Here is an 18,884-nt window from a genome sequence, read left to right on the forward strand (position 1 = left end):
TGCCCACGACAATTCAGCCATCGCCCAATTCCTCCAGTGCTTGCCTTCCAAAACTTTCCCCCTCCATTGAGCGCCTCCATGATCATAACGCAACTCAATTCCAAACCGCGTTTGTACAAATTGTCTTCCCATTGACAACTGTAGATGGAACAACCCCAGCCATCCAAGAAGCGGCGGCTTATGCCAAAGGAGTCGCCGTCAAATCACACCACACAACCGGCTCCTTTCCCCCATGAATCGGTGAGGATTCTGTTCTGCGCTCCCGTAGCTTGATTTGAGCTGCTGGAATTAACCGTCTCTTGAACCCATTCAGCCTCAGCAGCACCCAACCCAGGAGGCCCCTCCAGCCGAACGCCATGACTTCGAATCCTTCGCGAGGCATCTTCAAGATGCTGCCATGCTGATCCAGCGCCAAACCGAGCGCGCACCCTACGATAGCGTTTCTGTGCTTCTACTGCGCTGGGAGGAGGATACCTCGGTCGAGGCTGATTTGACGGCTTTGGAAAACATACTACGAGACCGATACAACTACCAGACGAATCGATGGGCCATCCCGACCGTACCCAACCCCAGCATCAAGCTTGGGGTTCAGATGGCTTCTTTTCTCGAACATGCCCGACCAAATCACTTGCTGATCATCTACTACGCCGGTTATGCATATGTTGGATCAGATAACCAGCTCTACTGGGCTTGGTGAGTCGAGAATCTGCTGCAAAACACGTCTCCGCACCGTTCTGACCGCCCTTCCATAGCAATATCCGAGAAGATGCCGCAAAGCTCAAGTGGGACGGTGTACGCTGCCTGTTTGAAGATGCTCAGTCCGATATTCTGTTGTTGCTCGACGCCTGCTCCGTTCGTGATATACCCGTGTCTGGAAGCCATGGCATCAAGCAAGCCATTGCAGCTGGCGGTCCTGAGCAGAATCCCAGAGAGGCTGCGGGCAAATCTTTCACATATCACTTGATTGAAGCTTTGCACAAGCTGAGCATTGCGGGCAGACCATTCAGTGTACCGAGGCTACACGAGGAGATTGTCCAGTTGAGGCAGCAGGAAACCGCACAAGCAGCTAAACTCACAAACGGTGCCACCAAAACTCCGCCACCATCACCGCAACTTCCCATTTGCTTCACACTTACACCTGGAAAAGGTCAAAGTCTGAGCTTAGCTCCCTTGCCTGCTCGGGCGGGTCAACAGCAATCGCCGCGCAATGGGTCTGATGGGGAATCACTGTCGAGGGATGTGCGCGAAGACCAGCTCATTGACCCTGAATCTGTTGCTGATTTACGTTTCGATGAGCCACGAGTGCTTGTGTGCACCACATTTGTGGGAGATGCCAGTCCAGACATGTCTTTCTTCAATGGCTGGCTTCACAACACGCCACCCTTGGCTGCCAAGATCGAGGTTGAGGGAATGTTTCTCGGTCCGCCCACCATGCTTCTAATATCAATGCCCCATTCAATATGGAACGTCGTACAGCACGATAAGGTCTGCTGTTTCCTGGGATACATCACATCACATAACATGATTCACCTGTACCAGAAGCTCAAAGGCTCTGCCGGGATCCCTAAAGTTACAGCAAAGGAAGTCGAGGACGGACGCATCTTGTTGGAAGCGCGAGAGCTGGCGGCAAGTACACCATCTATGCACCAGCGCTCATTAGACAGCAAAGACGCATCTTTCCACGAAACGGCGAACCGCGTCGAAACCACGCCGGCCAGCGTACCGTTTGCAGCGGCTGCCGCTGCTGCTGCAGTTGTTGATGGCAAGGACGATGTTGAGGATTCGGCCGAGATGCAGGAAGCGGCAGAGCAGCTGAAAGCTCTCAGCCATGTTCGCCACTTGAGCGATGAGGCACCGCCAGCCGTGGAGCGGCAACGTACGACTCTACCAGATGGGGCGATGCCTGCAAACCACGAGGATACCGGTTCATCCCACGATGCGAATGAGTCTGGTGCAGACGACACGATGCATTCGATTGACATGAGTACACCCAATGCGAAGGCCAAGCATCGACGATCCTTGCAGAAAGCGACACCGAAGCAAGAGGCGAGGTGCACGTTATGTACTCATGCTCCCTTTAAGGATTCGTCGTCACTGCGCAAACATATTGCGGCCGCGCATACAAGGCCGTTCCCTTGTGCCTTCTCGTTCGCAGGCTGTACGAGCACCTTTGGCTCCAAGAATGAGTGGAAGCGTCACATTGCTTCCCAACATCTCTGTTTGCAATACTATCGGTGCTCGTCCTGTCCACAGAGCACAGTCGAGGGCAAGGGCAACGAGTTCAACCGGAAAGATCTCTTCACCCAACATCTTCGTCGCATGCATGCGCCTTTCGCGATCAAGAAAGCCATTGCCAAAGGAGACAGTAAATTGCAAGTTGAGTGGGAAGGTCACGTCAAGGAGATGCAGACAACTTGCCTCGTCACACGCCGGTCGCCACCTCAGAGGTCGGCATGTCCCAAATCAGATTGCCAAGTCGTCTTTGAAGGGCCTGGTTCTTGGGACGAATGGACAGAACATGTTGGCAGACATATGGAGAAGGGTGAGGGCCAGCGACTCGGTGTTGATCGGCTGCTGGCAAAGTGGGCTTTTGAAGAAGGTATCATCGAGCGGAAAGACGACGGCGAGTATCGTCTTTGTGCCGGAAACGGCCCTGGCAACGGTGGTGGCCCTATCGGTGGAGACTCGAAAGACTCGATATCGGTGGCATACCCTGAACCGAAATTGGATGTTGAAGAAACAACTGAGATCAAGGACACTGCCGAGGACAAGATGGAAGTGGACGGCTAGCGTGTGAAAACGGAAACTGACGTGGGCGTTGCGGATTCTTTCCTTCGACCTTATATGCTACGGCGTCATCAACGATTGGAAGGAGTTTAATCGGATACGACTGACATGAGACACATGAACGACTTTCATTCTCTTTGACCATACTTTGCCTCTCACCGGCTCAGAGCTCGCCTGCTTAGCGATGATGGAGTAGCCAGTCTCGTTGAGTTCGTGTTGCTAGCACCAAGTGTGGGAAAAGAATAAGGAATCAAGAGAACAAAATGGCAGAAAAGACCTTAGCCAAGAGAAAAGAAACCATCTTGAAGATCAATGCACCGTGCCTGTACGATCCCCCGGTCCCCGCTTTCTCTTCAACCGTATCAATCCTATGCAGTTCGTCTGATCTTCTTCAGCCCGGCTTTGCAGAGCGGACCAGCCGAGAGGAGTCCGGGGAAGAGAGTTCTGCTAATCAATGATGACTAGTCCGCGTGGTGGTGTTGCAAATCACCAAACCAAGCTTTTGAGAGCCACCCGGAGCGGGCCCGGTACTTGCCCGGTAGTTCGAAGCCCTCGGTGCTTCACCTGAACCCGATTCCTGTAGATCCGCCGATGCCCGATGCGCATCGGCGCGCCTGGTTTGGCGTCGCAGTCAAAATGCGGGGAAACTAGCTTTGCCCCTGGCCTTGAATCGTCTTGCTTACCGGTGCCCCTACGTAATTATACACCAGGCACCGTCGGCGTCGGGCACGGAGGCTTGTTGAAAAGGTATGGCTTCCCGATGGAGACGCTGATGGTTGTGCACATGACAATGATATTGATTAGTGACATGAACCACTTCTTTCGCCCCCCTCCCCTCCCCCCTCTTCTCTTCCCTCTCTCGGTCTGAACTGGGGCTTGGAATTTTGGAAGCGCTGAGGGACGATTGGAAGGATTTCTTAATTGTCCGGCCGAGTTAGCCGCTTCTAGTATCGTTCACTTGATCGTGACGGCGCCTGCCCCCCGGCGGCGTGGAGAAAACGGGGACCGGGACACGAGGAGGAACTAGGCCGGAGTAGGCTGGAGGAAAGCTTGTGAAAGCTTAGGAAAGCTTAACTGACAGGGCTCCTCTGATATGCGCTCGAATACACGGTATTTGATTGACATGGGGATCCCGGAGCCGGCGGGGGTGGGAGCGAGATTGGGTGGGTTGTATTCGATACTATGGATAATTTGGGAATGGACAACGGCGTTGCGATGGTTCACGGATGGGGCTGGCGATTGATGTGTTCCGGGACGAACGGACGATATGGAGGAAGAGGGCAAAGTATATGAAGACCGGGGGAGGACCATGATCTCAGGGCGTTTCTGTTTCTTGGCTCCTTGTGTCTGTTGGCGAATCTTCAAGCCATCGAATTGGTTCACCCACACTTACACGCACTTTGGCTTGACAAGAGCATTGAGTGTCTTCACGATGCGTCTGTTCAACGGCCTCGCCTCCCTGCTCGCGGGCGCGGGCCTCGCGCAAGCCACGCTTCAAGTCGTTTCCGGCGGGACATGGTCAGCGGTAAGAAACAGACACTCCCCCTCTCCCCCTCCAGCATCCTTCTTCCTTCAAATCCAGTTCCATAGAGAGGCTACCACCCAGTTAATTTCTGTCATGATACAATCCAGACCAACACAGGCCGCCACATCCAAGCCCACGGCGCCGGCGTGACAAAAGTAGGCTCGACGTACTACCTCATAGGTGAAGACAAGACCGAAGGGTCGGCTTTCCAGAACATCAACTGCTACTCCTCGACCAACCTCGTCGAGTGGACCTATGTCGGTGCCTTACTCTCGCGCACCACGGCGGCGGGCGACCTGGGGCCCTCCCGGGTCGTCGAGCGTCCCAAGGTGATTTACAACAGCGCGACGAAGAAGTACGTCATGTACATGCACATTGACAGCAGCAACTACGGCGAGGCCAAAATCGGAGTCGCGACGAGCGATACGGTGTGCGGCAAGTACACGTATCTTAGTAGTTGGCAGCCTTTGGGGTTCCAAAGTCGTGATATTGGGTTGTTTCAGGATGATGATGGGTCTGCGTATTTGTTGACTGAGGATGTGAGTTCTGAGATTACCTATTGGATCCCCTTTAACTTGCTGTCTTGACGACGGGGGATGAATTTGAAAGATAAGCTGGAGACTGACAGAGTTAAACCCAACAGCGACCCAATGGTCTCCGAATCAATGCCCTGAGCTCGGATTATCTCAACGTCACGCGCAACGTCTACCTCTGGCCCGATCACATCGAGGCCCCCGCCATCTGGAAGAAGAACGGATACTACTTCATGTTTGGAAGCAAGCTTACCGGCTGGGACCCGAACGACAACGTAACGTTCTCCCTTCACTCCCCACTTCCAAACAAAGACTGACATACTCTCCTTCAAGGTCTACTCCTACGCAACCTCCCTCGCAGGCCCCTGGTCTTCCTGGGCAACCTTCGCCACCGTCGGCTCAAAGACGTACACCAGCCAGACGACCTACATCCTCCCGCTGGGCGACACGGCAATCTACATGGGCGACCGCTGGGTCAGCACGAACCTCATGCGGAGCACCTACGTCTGGCTACCCCTCGCCATCTCGGGCACCACAATCACCCTCGCCGACCGCGTCAACTGGACGCCCAACGTCGCCGCCGGCACCTGGGCCGCGGGGCCCAGCGAGACGTCGTACGAGGGCGAGTCCGCGACGCTCGCGGGCGGCGCCAAGAGCGTCGCGTGCACGGGGTGCAGCGGGTCCGCGGCGGCGGGCTACGTCGGAGGGTCGGCCGGCGGGAGCGTGACGTTCTCCGGGGTGAGCGTGCAGGCTTCCGGCAAGACGACGGTGCGCGTGAAGCATTTGAATGGCGATACGAGCCAGCGGTGGGGCACGGTGACGTGCAACGGCGTCTCGCAGACTGTTGGCTTCCTGCCGACTTCTGATGGGAACACGCCCGGGAGCAGCTCCGTGTTCTGTACCCTTACTGCTGGGTCTGCAAACACCATCAAGATTGCCAGCTCGGATTCGTCATGGGTTGCTGACATTGACCGCATTTTCGTGCCGGTCAATTAGGGGTAGAGTGTCACGAAAGTTGAAGAGGTTGTCGAAGACATCATGAGGATGGTATAGGCAAGTGAAGTTAGTGATATTCTCACAATAAATATATATATGAAGAAAAGTAAAAACACCCCGCTACATCCAGGTGACCCATCATCCATCTCAGTTGAGCTCGATCACGAAAGGTCCAGTCAAGGCGTACTCGACAGCAACCGTCTTGATGGTCTCCTGTCTCTTCGCAGGAGTACCTCCACTGAGAAGCGTAACCTTGGAGACCTTGAGCGGCGTCGAGTACTTGAACTCGCCATCCACGGAAACCTTGCCGTCCTTGTAATCAAAGGTGACGAGCGTGATACCTGCCTGTTCCTCACTGACACCATCGTCGAGATATAGCTGGCCCTTTGCAGTGCCATCCCTGCCAGCCGCGATCAAGAGCTCAAAGTTCTCCTCGCGCAGCTGCTCCGTCGTCATGGTGCTGTTCGCGCGCAGAGGCAGCACGGTGCCGCCGCGGATGAAGAGCGGGATCGTGGTGTAGTCCTTGTCTGTCAGGGAAATTGTGGCACCGGTGCCCTGGATAGCCTCGTGGGTGTACCAGTCATAGAAGACGTCGTCAGGGAGGTAGACATCAACTGAAGTTGAGTTCTCTTCCGTCACGGGCGCGACGAGAATGGCGTCACCGTAGAAGTACTGAAGGTCCAGACCGAACGTCTTCTCGTCCTCGGGGTAGAGGTAGAAGAGCGGGTTGATGAGCGGAGTGCCGTCCTTGGTCTGCTGGTACAGGGCAGTGTAGATGTAGTCAAGCAGGCGGTAGCGGATGGCGATGGCCTTGCGAGCGCTGTCAGCCACCGTGTCCCAGCGATAAAACTCCTGCGAAATACTGTCGATGGAGTTATGGTTACGGTAGAATGAGGAGAAGGCGGCGAGGGCGGCCCAGCGCGCGCAGAGCTGTTCGTTGGTGTTGTCGCCGAAACCGCAAGCATCGGAGCCGACCATAGGCACCTGATACACAGCAGCAAACTGCATCAGCTGGGAGATGGAGACGCGGTACTGTTGCCAGTTGGAAAGGTTGTCGCCGAGCCAGTGGCCTACATGCTTTCCGACGCCGGCGAATGTGGAGCGGGTGATGATGAGGGGGCGAATACCCGGACGGCGGGCTTCCATGGCAACTCGGGAGGCTGAGGACATCATGGAGCCGTAAAGATTATGGGTATCGTACATGGCCAGGCCGTTTTGGTGGATCACGTCCGTGTTCACGGTCTTGTTAGAAATACCACCACGGGCTGCGTTCGACTCAGTGTCCCAAGCGGCCTTGTTGTGGATGGCGTACTTGGGGAAGAGAAGATCGCGGTCGGGCAGACCCTTCTGATCACCGGATGATTGTCTCTCGGCGAGCACCAGATTGTCAAACGTCTGTCCGGCGGGCACCATTCTAGGCGACATCTGCTTTCGAACGAGGACATCAGATCGCTTGGTCTGGTTGTTACCGCAGTCGGTTCCAGGAGGTTGGAAATCGCAAGGCCAGCCGGGGAGAGGTCTGGGGTTCTCGCGGACGGCGGGTGGCTCGGGAGGGAACCCAACAGCGGAACCGTAAGGATCGTCGCAGGGGAAGTAGCAGGGGAAGTTTGACGGCTCGTTCATGTCGATCCAAAGGGCATCAATGTCGACTCCCTTATCGGCCGAGAAGAATTGAGCAAACTCATTGTTCCAGAAGGAAGTGATGTTCTCTGCGAAGAAATCAGGGAACACAGTAACACCAGGCCAGACGACGCCGATCCAGACGGAACCGTTGCTACGGAGAAGCCAGATGTTGTCGTCAATGCCGCGTTGCAGGGTGGGTGATTCGACGTAGGCCACTGCAGGGTCTACCATGACGATATAGTGCTGATCATTTTCGTGAAGCTTGTCGACAAGCTGGCGGACCTTGGCCAGGGGGTAACGCTCAGGGTCGAGAGAGAATACTCTGCGGGTTGTTAGTCTAGTTGAAGGAGTACATAGCATGTTAATTATCGCTTACCTTCGCCTGTCCATGTAATCAATGTCGGTCCACATAGTCTCGAGGGGGATCTCGGCGATGCTGTAGTTGTAGACAACCTCAGCAACGTCAAAGACATCGCGGTATCCGTAACGGCATTGGTGGAAACCTAGACCCCAGTATGGCATCATGGCTGGCAGGCCGGTAATCTGAGCGTATTGCTGGGCCACCTCGATGGGAGAAGGACCGGAAACAAAGTAGAAGTCGAGGACTCCGCCGAGGGTGTTGTACTGAAGATATTGCCCAGACTCCTCCGTCTTGTTGATGAAGACGTCCATGCCGTTGGAGTTCAAGAAGAAGACTCCGTGGGTGCCATTCTTGCGGTGCTCGTAGTAGACGGGGTGGTTACCATACAAATTGGCACCAGAGGGAATGCCGTACGAATCCTGGGACCACAACGTGCGGATGTAGTCAGTCGTGTTCAGACGGAAGGGATCCGAGTGCTCGCCCAGACCGTACAGGTTGGGGTTCTCGGGCAGCTTGGTCCGGAGGCGGAGGTACTGGCTTTCAAAGACGATGTTGGCTCCGGAAGTGTCGAAGAGAACCTCGCCTGTGTCGGAACGGCTCACGCTGAAGGAAAAGGGGTTCTCGGTGTAGTTGAATTGCAGCTTGGATTCTGCGATGGTCAAGCTGGTGGCCTCGGGGCGGGGAAACACAGAGTTGGGGATCTGGTACACCTGGTTCGCGGCATCCTGGATCTTGACGTGGAGACGGGTATCTGCAGTATGTCTGAGTATTGGTTCACAAGGCACAGGAATGACACGGGATGGCTATGAAGAAATCGAGGAACTCACCAGTTTGATATTCGACAGTCAGAGTCAAGTCTGTCAGATCGGTTCCGTACGCATTGCATGCTTCACCGGCCAGCGACAAGTCTGCTGTCAATCCAGTCGAGGACAGCTGGACGTTGGAAGCCTTGTAGCCCGGGCATTTTGAAAGCGCGTCGTCGCTAGGATAGTCTCTGCGGATCACAGCAGCTGAAGCTACTGCGCTGAGTAGTCCGAGGACAGAAAGCTTTCTCGCCATGTTGACAAGCTTGGCAGAGTATGGGCAAACAGGGCAAGAGAAGCTTGGACAACAGTCCACGACATGGCCCAGTGGCGGACTTTATACTTGGTGTCGCTTTGCAGATCAAAGGACCTGGTTATGCATCGTTACATTGGCTGAGAGTGTAAGTTGGAATACGCGACCCCGCTAGAAGGCGGCAACGGACGTCTCCTGCTCTCCAACCGTTCATCCCGAAAGCTCCTAGGTCCCCGTTACCTAATTGGGCTTTCACGCAAAATGTTTTTTTAGGCGACTTTTGCGGACGGCCCGTGATAGGTGCAGGGCCAGAGCATGAACGTCATCCAGTCTTTCATCTGCAGTGTCCGGAGGTCCCTGGGGGTGCCTGGTCCATGTCGTATTCTCCTGGCGCGTAGCTCGCCAAGGTTCGGGACCGCTCATTTGCGGCTAGAAGTCTATTTAATTGAATGGCGCGAGCGAGTAATGGAGCGAGGTAAGGCCGTGTCTACCTAGGTAGATGAACAGCAGAACAAAAAAGAACAATGCAGGAAATATGCGGTATGGGAAGGTCACGCTGTTCATTCCTCGTTCTTGGAATCGACTTCCCCGCAGTCTACCGGCTTTACAGTTGGGAGCTACGGGACTTTGGGGGGGGATGATGTGCATCTGCGCCAACTGCAGCGGGGGGACAAGAGCGAGATGGAGAAAACGCATCATGCTAGAGCGGCGCTAGTGTACCAAAGCTTGCTGCTTGCCCGGTGCAAGGGTAGCTGTCTGCATGGATGAGCTGTCATTGGTGGTGTCTGAGGTAGGGATGGAGGAGTGTTGAAACGACACTATGAAAGCGAGAGAACTGGTCCAATCTTTTCTGTTCATGTTTCGTTTGTTTCTACATACAGTACTCCGTACGGATACCTTACCTTGCAGTGGCCTCCGACTTTTTAGCATGGGATAGGACAAGCCCGGCGGGATGGGGTGCCCAACGGCCCGAATGGGTGGCTTGACCGGATGGCGGGGAAGCTGGAGGCCCCGCATCACCCCGCACCCGCTAAATAATCGGTAGCCCCCGGTAAACTTGGTCCGGCGGCGGAGTCTCCGCAAGCTCACCATCTGATGTCTCTCTTTCTTGACTTCCTCCCCGTTCTTCTCCGCCTGTAGTGTCTGGCGTTACCTCAACTGCTCGCTTCGACCTTGCTTCTCTCCAGGTCCAAGGCTTGGAGTTGACAGCACTCAAAATTGCAATCGGCCGAGATGAGCATGGCCTCGGCCATATTGTCGGGAGGATCTGATGTGCCAAGCGGATGTAACTCCCATAGGTTAGGACGAAGAAGCAACCCAAGGTAGAATAGAATCCATGTTCATCGCGAATTTCAACTACTTTTCTCTAGTCTCAACATTGGGTAACTTCGTCATGCTCTATCGGAGGCAGTTGGCTCCCTCATCTTTCTCTGACTACTTCTGCCAGAAACATCCCTGGTTGCCTTGAAATGAGAATTTCTATAATGTAGTATGAGAAACTAAGGATCGCCAGCTGCCTGATGAGACTGGTCAAAAGAAGTCGCGAGTCGTAGAAATTAACGCTTGCTGGGGAACCTGGTTCTTCATTAATACCTTTTTCATGTTACAAAAGTAAGTAGTGCCACGCCCTTAAAAGGTGTTTGGGCCGCCCTGTAGTCTCAAGAGTCCCGTAAAGTACCCTCTTCTGCCTGTCCATAACAGTGAACCGGAGACTTGAACTCTAGCTTTTTGTCAGTCTTGGTAGACGATGGTTTCATATTGCACCATTGATCTGTACGCTTACTTGGCATCTCGCTAATAATCATTCATTGAACCTCTCAAAGAATCTTCTGTTTGATGTGAAAACCAGCTTGAGATGCCATACGCAGTACCAAAGCTTCTCTTATCTCTTCCCAATAAAGCCACCATCACTTTCTTCTAAAGCTACCTCTCCCCAAGACTGGCAGTGCTTCTATGTGCCTTTAAGAAGGCATGAAATATCCTAGTGATGTAATAACCTGCGAGGGACTCGGGTTTCCTTCGGCCACATGCTTGGATAGAATTCTTCGATTTCGTCGGACATGACATCTCATTAGTATTACAGATTCTCAAGACCATCTCATACATGGTGGCTGAGGTGGTCTACAGACCACTATACTCATACCGTGTGGTCCCGAATCACGACAGGCAACTGTTCGAGAGCCAGTCTTGACGCCCCGATGCTATCTTGGTGTTCAAGTACTCTGGTGATATGGTCCTCCAAGGCAGCAAAGGAACTTGAATCGATATTTGCCTCCTGAATTCCCATTGCAATTAAGCTCCATAAAGAGACGACCAGCTTCCAGGATCATGAACGACGCTAGATTCCCCTGGGGCATGCCTAAGTATCTCACGCTGAGCTTCATGGCGAGAGCACCCGCCTCCATAATGACAGACTGTAATAACTCTTCCCGGAGAATACACATCTAGGCCCAAAGATGAAGGCACCCCGCCTCTATCAAGATGAACAATAACAGATGCTCCCGCAGCGAGTCCAATCCCCTTCAAATGGACCCTACGAAAGGAGCACCCGTCTCCATAAAGATAAACAGAATGAAGTTCTCCCGGGGCATATCTGACTAGGCCCCATGACGAGGGCACCAGCTTCCACAAAGGTAAACAACAACAAATCTTGCTCAAGCATACCCAAACCTCTCTTTCCCTTCTTCCTCACCTCAAAGAAGCTGGGTCAAAACATCATCAACCTCTGTCGTCAAGGGAAATCCATCCTTCGAGTAAGTTTGAGATACATCTATCTCCATCAACAAGTCTTTGCCATTCTGACGATACATTCCCGAGCAGCAGAACTTCTACTGGCGATTGCTCGAGTCTTTTCGACTATTCGTGCCAGTACGCGAGCTCATCAGACCTTGATTTACCTCGAGCGAACGGCTTCTTTCGCGTCTAGCTAGGTATCATTACCTACCAGCAGTTATCTTTCTTTTCCCCCTTCCTTGCCTCTCTATCCTGGTGTCGAACGCGATTCTCAGCAACGCTTTGCTTGAGGATTGAGCTTTTTTTTTCTCTCTCGACCGAAGTCCCATCAAGTTGCTTCGCTTTCATCGAAGGATCTTCTTCTAGCCCTCCCTCGTCTGTGTCCACCATCGACTTACCGAGCTTCCCGACTCTGAAGATCGATCAAGCCGACACTCTAGCCGGTAAGTTTCAGTTCGACTTACCCGTTTACCTTCAGCTAACAGTTATTTAGCTAGAGCCCATCCTCAAAGTCAAATTTGACTACGGGTTCCCCAAAGAATACAGGGCAAAATGGCATCTCGTGGCACTGATGAGAACGAGGGCCTTGGCGATGTCCGCCGCACTCATTCACCTGCGACTGATCCTATGCCCCAGGATCCCTTCGGTGACCCTGATTCTGACTCTGAGCTCGGCGAGTTGCCCAGTGATGAAGAAGAGGAGGACCTCTTTGGCTTTGGATCTCCGTCGGACGAGCTTGATGAGTTGCCCAAAGACACTGAAGAGGACCTCTTTGGCCACCCAGAGAGCGCCGATGACGAAGGCGAACTCACCGAGTCGCCTGAGGATACCGAAGTGGACCTGTCTGACTATCCTGAGGACGACGCTGAAGTCCAACCCATTCGCGAGTACCAGGAGCCTCTGCCTGCCCGCTTGGCTCGCGAGCACGACCGTTATCGTGCCAGCAAGAAGGTTGCACAGGGCACTGATGACAAGCCCATCATGAAGTCAGTCCAAGGTTTGGATGGCGCTTACGACATGGAGCCCTCGGACAGCTCTCATGACCCGGCTGCGACCCCGACCAAGCCGGCCCATCATGCTGTGAAGACTCCGCGTACGGCCAAGGCTCCCCGTATCTCTGACGGAGCCCATGATGGAAAGGACACTGGTGCGAAGAAGTCCGGCCCCGGTATTGCCAAGGTCCTTGATTTCAATCCCAGCCCCAAGCACTACCTTGGTCTCGGCAAGAAGATGAAGAGTGATGCTAGCCCCGAGGCCGACTTTGCTACGGCCATCGGCAAGCACGACGTCGAGTGCGGCCCCTCTACCCCGCCTCCTGGCTTCCGCTACGACGAGGAGGGCCACGGCCGCCCGCCTCCTAGTCGCCCTCGCAGCGTCAAGACAGCTCCCACAGTCATGTTCGCCGCCACCGACGTTGAGGATAACTCGCCGTCCACTCGTCGTCAGAAGAACCGCGTCCGTATCGCGTCGGCCTCGAAGTCTGCCTCGCTTGAGCGTCCCTCGATCCAGCCCGCTGGCCCTCGACCCCTTGGCCTCGAGCCTGCGTACTACGAGCCCATTAACGCTGGTGTCCCAACCACCCCGACCAAGGCCCATCGTAAGCGAAGCCGCGATCACTTTGAGAAGACTCTTACACTCGCTGGACAAGACACTGCGAACATGAAAGAGATCATGGCCAATTACGCTCTTGCAAACGGCGAGAAGGCTGACGATGCGGTCAGTGAGGATGGCGAGGGTGACGAGCTCACGCCCAAGGCCTCTATCCTCAACAGCCACATGGACATTGACGAGGATTAGTCTGGGTACCGAATGGTCTGAGAGGAAAAGTGGTCTCAATTGGTCTCATTCGGATTGCTCTTGTTTTAATTTCCACTTGGGCATCGTGTTCCTTAAGGTTCTATCCAGAGAAGGAAGGAAGAACTGGATAGGAGGAAAGACCGAGGGCCCGTCGTTGGCCGTTAGTTGGCTGATAGCCGTTTTGTGCATAACCCACCCAAGATAGTATCGCTTACGTTAGCAGCTCAATCCTCAGTTCACTTGCAAACTTGATCCGCTTAAGTCAATATCTCATCCACCATGGGCGTCTCGCAGCATTCACACCCCCTTCTGCCCCTTCCACCCTCTCCTACCACTCCAAACCCAAAACGGTACGGAGAGCAGATACATCCCACGAAGGAGACCCGTCGCACCCGCACCTAGACACACGCGCGCCAGATAAGCTCCACCCCTCAGAAGCGTCTTGTCAATCAAGGTTGCCTTTTTCTTCTTTTGTGGCAGCAGCGGTGCCGGCGCTGTCACCCCGTCCCCCCGGTTCACCTCCGGGTAAAACAGAGAAGCGAAGCGAGCACGAGAGCAGAGCAACCATCTCACTCACGACAGCTGCCCGCCAGTTGTGCAACCCAACCCACACCCCTCCCACTCGAAAGCGGGCAGAAACACCAAGGGCCATGAACTTTCCTGCCTCAACCTCCAACGACTTCGCCTTCAACCCCATCCTCAGCTCCAACAACCAGTCGCAACAGCAGTCCCAGCAGCAACAGGTCCAATTCTCTTCCCGCCAGCTCCAGCTGCAGCAACAGCAACAACAGCATCAGACTCAACAGCAGCGGCAGCAGCAGCTCCAGCAGCAGCAACAACAACAGCTACAGCTACAACATTCCCTCCCGCCGCCGCAACTTCCTTCGCCTGCGCCGTCCGCCAACGCGCAATCCCTCTCGGCCGCCCAGCAAGCCCTTGCCCACGCGCAGTACCAGCAGTTCGTCCTCATGAACGGAATGAACGGCGGCAATGTGCCCAACGGCATGGGCGGCGTGCCCACCCCTGCCGGCCAGCAGGCCGAGCTCAACTACATCTATGGCATGGTCGAGGAGCTGAGTAGGCAGCTTACGGAAAACCGTCGCGTCACCGAGGATATTGTCTCTGGTCTTGGAAGGGTGCGCAGTCGCGCGAGGACGCAGGGAATGGGCAATGACGACCTCATCCACAACGCTGCAGACGACATTCTTGGTACGCCCTTGCTGCTCGCACACCCGCCCACGCGCACATGTCCCAATTGCTTTTTACCGTAGTCACTGACACATGGCACCTTCTCTTCAGCTCAAGAACAGAATCTCGACACCCTCATCTCCATCCTCTCCGAGTCCCTTGAAAAGGCCAAATACAGCCGCGACGCCAACGCGACACTCCTCAGCCAGTACGCGACAGTCTTCGCCGCAATGCTGAAGCAATTCCACGAGTACAAGGCAAAGCACGTCACCGATGTCGCCGCATGGCACCGCTCGTACCGATCCCAGCTCGCCGAAGCCCGCGCCGAGAATAGCAGACTCCGAGAACAGATCTGGGAGATGCAGGAACGCGCGGGTAAGGCGAACGAGGTGCTCCGCAACTTCCGCCGCAAGTACGACGAGGACGAGACGCGGTGGGATCGGCGCGTGGAGGACGTGGCCGCGCGCCAGGAACTTCGGTTCTGGAAGCGCATGGCCATGCCCGAGGTCAGCGACGAGGACCCTTGCTGGAGCGACGACGACGACCTCATTGACCCGGCGGAGAAGGAGCGGTTGAAGGAGCTGGAGAAGAGAGCCGCTCAAGAACAGCTTTCTGGGAGCCAGCAAATGGGAGACGAGTACTCGCGTCCGCAGTCGCCGGAATCCAGCATGATGGGTGGCGTCCCGATGCAGAGAGATCTAGGAATCCCCATGGGTATGCCCGTTCCGCCACCAAGACCCTCGAGTGCGAATTCGAGCACTGGCTCCTCTGGCCAGTGAAGGCAGTACACAATGCATTTAGTACCTGTTTTATGAAGCATGCCATCGGGATTGTGGTGGCGTAAGGAGCATTCTGGGTAAAAAAGCTTGCTGGCGTTGGGGGTTGCTGGAAAGGAGAATCGCTTGCAAAGCAAATGGGCGATCGCATTATACCTCTTGTGATACTGGCCAAGCACCTTAGCCTTGGTCTCTTTTCACGAATACATTAATGAACGGTTTGTTGAAATGAAACGAAACTCCTACTGAGACTGTTCGTTGTGTACTGTTACTACTGTTGCTGTTGCTATTCAATTACTAAGGAAAGCAAAAGACACCCAACTCCGACTGGTTCTCGCCGCACAAAGCCCTGACCGCCACAGTTAGTCAACTCAGCGGTATCGCTGTACATCAACGGCATAAATCACTTTTCACCACGGACTAAAGTGACTCCCCCGTCGTCCGAGATGGGAACATCCTCAAGCAGACGGATACCCGTCTGCACATCCATGTCATCCAATGGGACGAGCATAGGCTGCTTCACCTTCATGATTATCGACTGCCAAACCCGATAGCCGATATACAACACAATCGGGATAATCGTTCCAATGTTGTCGCGGATGACGGCCTGCGCATCATGACCACCGATGGGCCAAATTGCCGTCAGGACATTTGCAGCGAGCCCTATAAAGCAAATGGCGAGTCCAACCCAGCCTCCCCAGACGCCAAAGGGGCTCCTCCAGAGAAGCTGACTGGTATCATTTCCCTGCGCAGCCCATGCCTTGCGGAAACGAATATGACTGACGCAGATGGACGCCCACGTGTAGTAGTTGCTAGCTCCCGAAAGGCTCAATAGCCAGTCAAAGATGGCGCCGCCGCCGGGCGCCAGGTTGATAAAGGCAAGGAGGCCAAAAACGGACGTGATGGCGAAGGCATATACAGGCACGCCCCATTTCACGGTGGCTCCCCACCGAGGGCCCATGCCCCTTTCGCAGATAGCTTGGAAGGCTCGGCTGGCAGCGAAGATGCTGGTGTTGGCCATTGAAATGATTGCCAAAACGATAAGGGCGTTGAAGAAGCTCGGGAGATGCTGGATGTTGGCGAGTTGTGCTGCGAGTGTGAAGGGGCTATATTTGGCACCGTGGCCGGTTGAGGCCAAGCCAGGGTCATCGGACGGGACGACGAAACCGAGCAAGAGGAGCGATATGATATAGAAGAAGAAGATGCGGCCAAATACGATCTTGGTCGCCAAAGGTAGGGCTTTCTGGGGATTCTTGCACTCAGCCGCCGTCAGGCCCAGGAGCTCCGTGCCACCGTAGGACATGCCGGCGGTTCGGAATACGAGGAAAAAGCCCGATATGCCATTCTTCACCGCACCGGGATCATGCCAGAACTTAGCTCCTGTTCCGTGTCTAGCAAACGGTTAGATTGCTTTATGACAAAGTGCGATTCAAGCAGAAGATAAGTACCGTGGATCTGATGGAACGGCGCCAGTGATAATGAAGATCGCAACAAAGATGAAGACGGTGATAGCGAGGGCCTTGCCGATGCCGAGGGCATGTTCAATTTCGCCGAACCACTTGGAGCCGAGGAACGAGGTCGCGGTCAGAACGATCAGTATTGGCGTTATCACAAAGGCCGGCTGTAAGTCTGGGGCCCAGTACTTGATTTGAGCTGCGATCACCGTGAGCTCGAAAGGAAAGACAATGAGCCAGTTAAACACGAAGTTCCAGCCCATTGCGAATCCCCAGGGTTCTGATATCATGCGTCTCGAATACTCGTAAAAGGCGCCTGCTACAGGATACGCGGCTGCAATAATATATTAATTGTGCACTGCTATTGCGGTCTGACATATCGATACGAGGGGAGAGTTTGGGACAGAGATGCGGAAGAACACTTACCGGCCAGTTCACCCAGGCAGCCCATGGTACATGTTACGCCGAAGCCGACGAGAGCGAAGTTGAGGACGAGAGATAGGGGTCCGCCAGAGCCGAGAGCAGCACCAGAACCGACGAAGAGGCCGGCACCAATGGAGCCACCCAAAGCCATGAATACCATATGCCGTATGGAGATGTTTCGCTCAAGCTTAGCGCCTTCGGCGGCGTCGATGGGATCGGACATGCCTTGGTCGCTTGGTGACCTCGTGGCCCTCATCTCCAACATCGTTGCCTCTTTGTTAGGAGCCATCATGGAAAATTTGCAAGGGAGATAGATATAAAGAATGAGGATGAAGATGGCAAGATTAGGGAGCGAATGTGGGGGAAAGAGGTGACGGCATGATGGAAGCCGTGATGGAAGCAGAGAACGGAACTCGGTCTATATAAAGGAAACGTAGCAGCTTCGAAGGGCGGACATCCCGATGGAAGTGAGCAGGGGCGGGACGACAATACCACGGCACATGACTTTGAACGGCTCATGTAAAGATAAGAGAGGGCAGAGATCCCGGACGGTCGAGCCTTCACAAGGTTTGGAAAGGGCGTTCCGGGCCTCTACGGCCACGCGAGTGGCAGTTGCTCCTGGCCGGGGCTGTCTCGCGGTCTGCAGACATTGTGCTCATCTCTGCCAGCTATCTTCTTATTCTCTACTAAATATCACACATTCAACCATTACGGGGGAAGCACTCGTTCGTCAACAACGAAATGCCTCGAGCATAAGACCAGAAGAGCGCCAAAAGACAATTCTCTTCGCAGTCCTAAGAGCCCCGAGTCGCTAGGTCAGCTCCATATCGAGATGTGCCGACCAAGGTCCTCACGCCAGCCTGGCCGGCAATGATTCTGGCGCCACGCATGTAGCATGGCAATGATTTACGGAACTCCACCAGGTGAAGCCGAGAAGTGAGTCAGGAATGGTTTGTGGTCCAGAAAGTCAAATATGCGCAGTAGTATTTCGTGAGTTGTCACTTCTCGGGGAGCAAGCACAGAAGTTTTGAAATTGATCCATAAGTTTCGGCTTCATCAACGGGATCAATCCATCTTAAATTCCCCTGATTTTTCAGAAGAAATATCGACGATGCTATTTGGAAGAAGAATCACGTCAACATTGTGTTCCCCGATGTGAAACTCAGACCAGCCTTACATGCCATCATGGCTGTTACACTTTTGCTCTGACTAGTCACGATGTGTAGTACGGGGGCTTGTCTCGAACAAGCCCTCATGCTCGTTGTCCCGTGACGGGAACATGCTTTCTTACGTGCAGCTGTGTGATTTTGACATTTAGTTAGGCCTGAAGCTTGTCCGCATACGATCGTTGCGCCACAGAACATGAGTGGTTGCTGGCGTCTTACTCGTAGCCTCGCAACCTGGAGGGCTGGTACCGCGTTGGGCACGTCTTATGTCCAAGGTACATCACTACCACCCATTCTTGTCCTTGGCCGGGAATACAGAAGCATTGAACTCGCCAGATGAGGTTCAAATATCACTTACTCCTCGAGGAGGCGCGAGATGAGCCTCACACGGCACGCTCTCTGCCGGAGAAATGTAGTTACTATTCGGAGTTGTGGGCTCAAACCAGGCAACATCGTTTGAAGAAGG

General features: G+C 54.3%; 6 protein-coding genes across 6 annotated transcripts; 4 read left to right on the plus strand and 2 right to left on the minus strand.

The window, feature by feature from the left end:
* Positions 1-144: 144 nt before the first annotated feature.
* Positions 145-2,790, plus strand: CTAM01_03973 (uncharacterized protein; the record flags this gene model as incomplete). Its single annotated transcript, XM_060520003.1, has 3 exons — positions 145-240; positions 314-693; positions 753-2,790. 3 exons carry the CDS (start codon positions 145-147, stop codon positions 2,788-2,790), a joined length of 2,514 nt encoding a protein of 837 aa, XP_060385424.1.
* A 1,264-nt stretch (positions 2,791-4,054) lies between these two features.
* CTAM01_03974 (galactan 1,3-beta-galactosidase) lies at positions 4,055-5,841 on the plus strand (the record flags this gene model as incomplete). The annotated part of the gene is made up of 4 exons (XM_060520004.1): positions 4,055-4,312; positions 4,420-4,851; positions 4,956-5,120; positions 5,179-5,841. The coding sequence occupies 4 exons, from the start codon at positions 4,055-4,057 to the stop codon at positions 5,839-5,841; spliced, it is 1,518 nt and encodes a 505-aa protein (XP_060385425.1).
* A 147-nt stretch (positions 5,842-5,988) lies between these two features.
* On the minus strand, positions 5,989-8,884 carry CTAM01_03975 (glycosyl hydrolase family 31; the record flags this gene model as incomplete). The annotated part of the gene is made up of 3 exons (XM_060520005.1): positions 5,989-7,786; positions 7,841-8,576; positions 8,653-8,884. The coding sequence occupies 3 exons, from the start codon at positions 8,882-8,884 to the stop codon at positions 5,989-5,991; spliced, it is 2,766 nt and encodes a 921-aa protein (XP_060385426.1).
* Positions 8,885-12,166: 3,282 nt separating this feature from the next.
* Positions 12,167-13,411, plus strand: CTAM01_03976 (uncharacterized protein; the record flags this gene model as incomplete). The annotated part of the gene is made up of 1 exon (XM_060520006.1): positions 12,167-13,411. One exon carries the CDS (start codon positions 12,167-12,169, stop codon positions 13,409-13,411), a length of 1,245 nt encoding a protein of 414 aa, XP_060385427.1.
* Positions 13,412-14,061: 650 nt separating this feature from the next.
* CTAM01_03977 (uncharacterized protein) lies at positions 14,062-15,378 on the plus strand (the record flags this gene model as incomplete). The annotated part of the gene is made up of 2 exons (XM_060520007.1): positions 14,062-14,620; positions 14,711-15,378. The coding sequence occupies 2 exons, from the start codon at positions 14,062-14,064 to the stop codon at positions 15,376-15,378; spliced, it is 1,227 nt and encodes a 408-aa protein (XP_060385428.1).
* A 400-nt stretch (positions 15,379-15,778) lies between these two features.
* CTAM01_03978 (amino acid permease) lies at positions 15,779-17,541 on the minus strand (the record flags this gene model as incomplete). Its single annotated transcript, XM_060520008.1, has 3 exons — positions 15,779-16,766; positions 16,824-17,163; positions 17,256-17,541. The coding sequence occupies 3 exons, from the start codon at positions 17,539-17,541 to the stop codon at positions 15,779-15,781; spliced, it is 1,614 nt and encodes a 537-aa protein (XP_060385429.1).
* Positions 17,542-18,884: the final 1,343 nt, after the last annotated feature.

The sequence above is a fragment of the Colletotrichum tamarilloi genome, assembly GCF_030869305.1.
Source record: "Colletotrichum tamarilloi strain Tom-12 chromosome Unknown Scaffold_9.1, whole genome shotgun sequence".
Taxonomy (NCBI): Eukaryota; Fungi; Ascomycota; class Sordariomycetes; order Glomerellales; family Glomerellaceae; genus Colletotrichum; species Colletotrichum tamarilloi.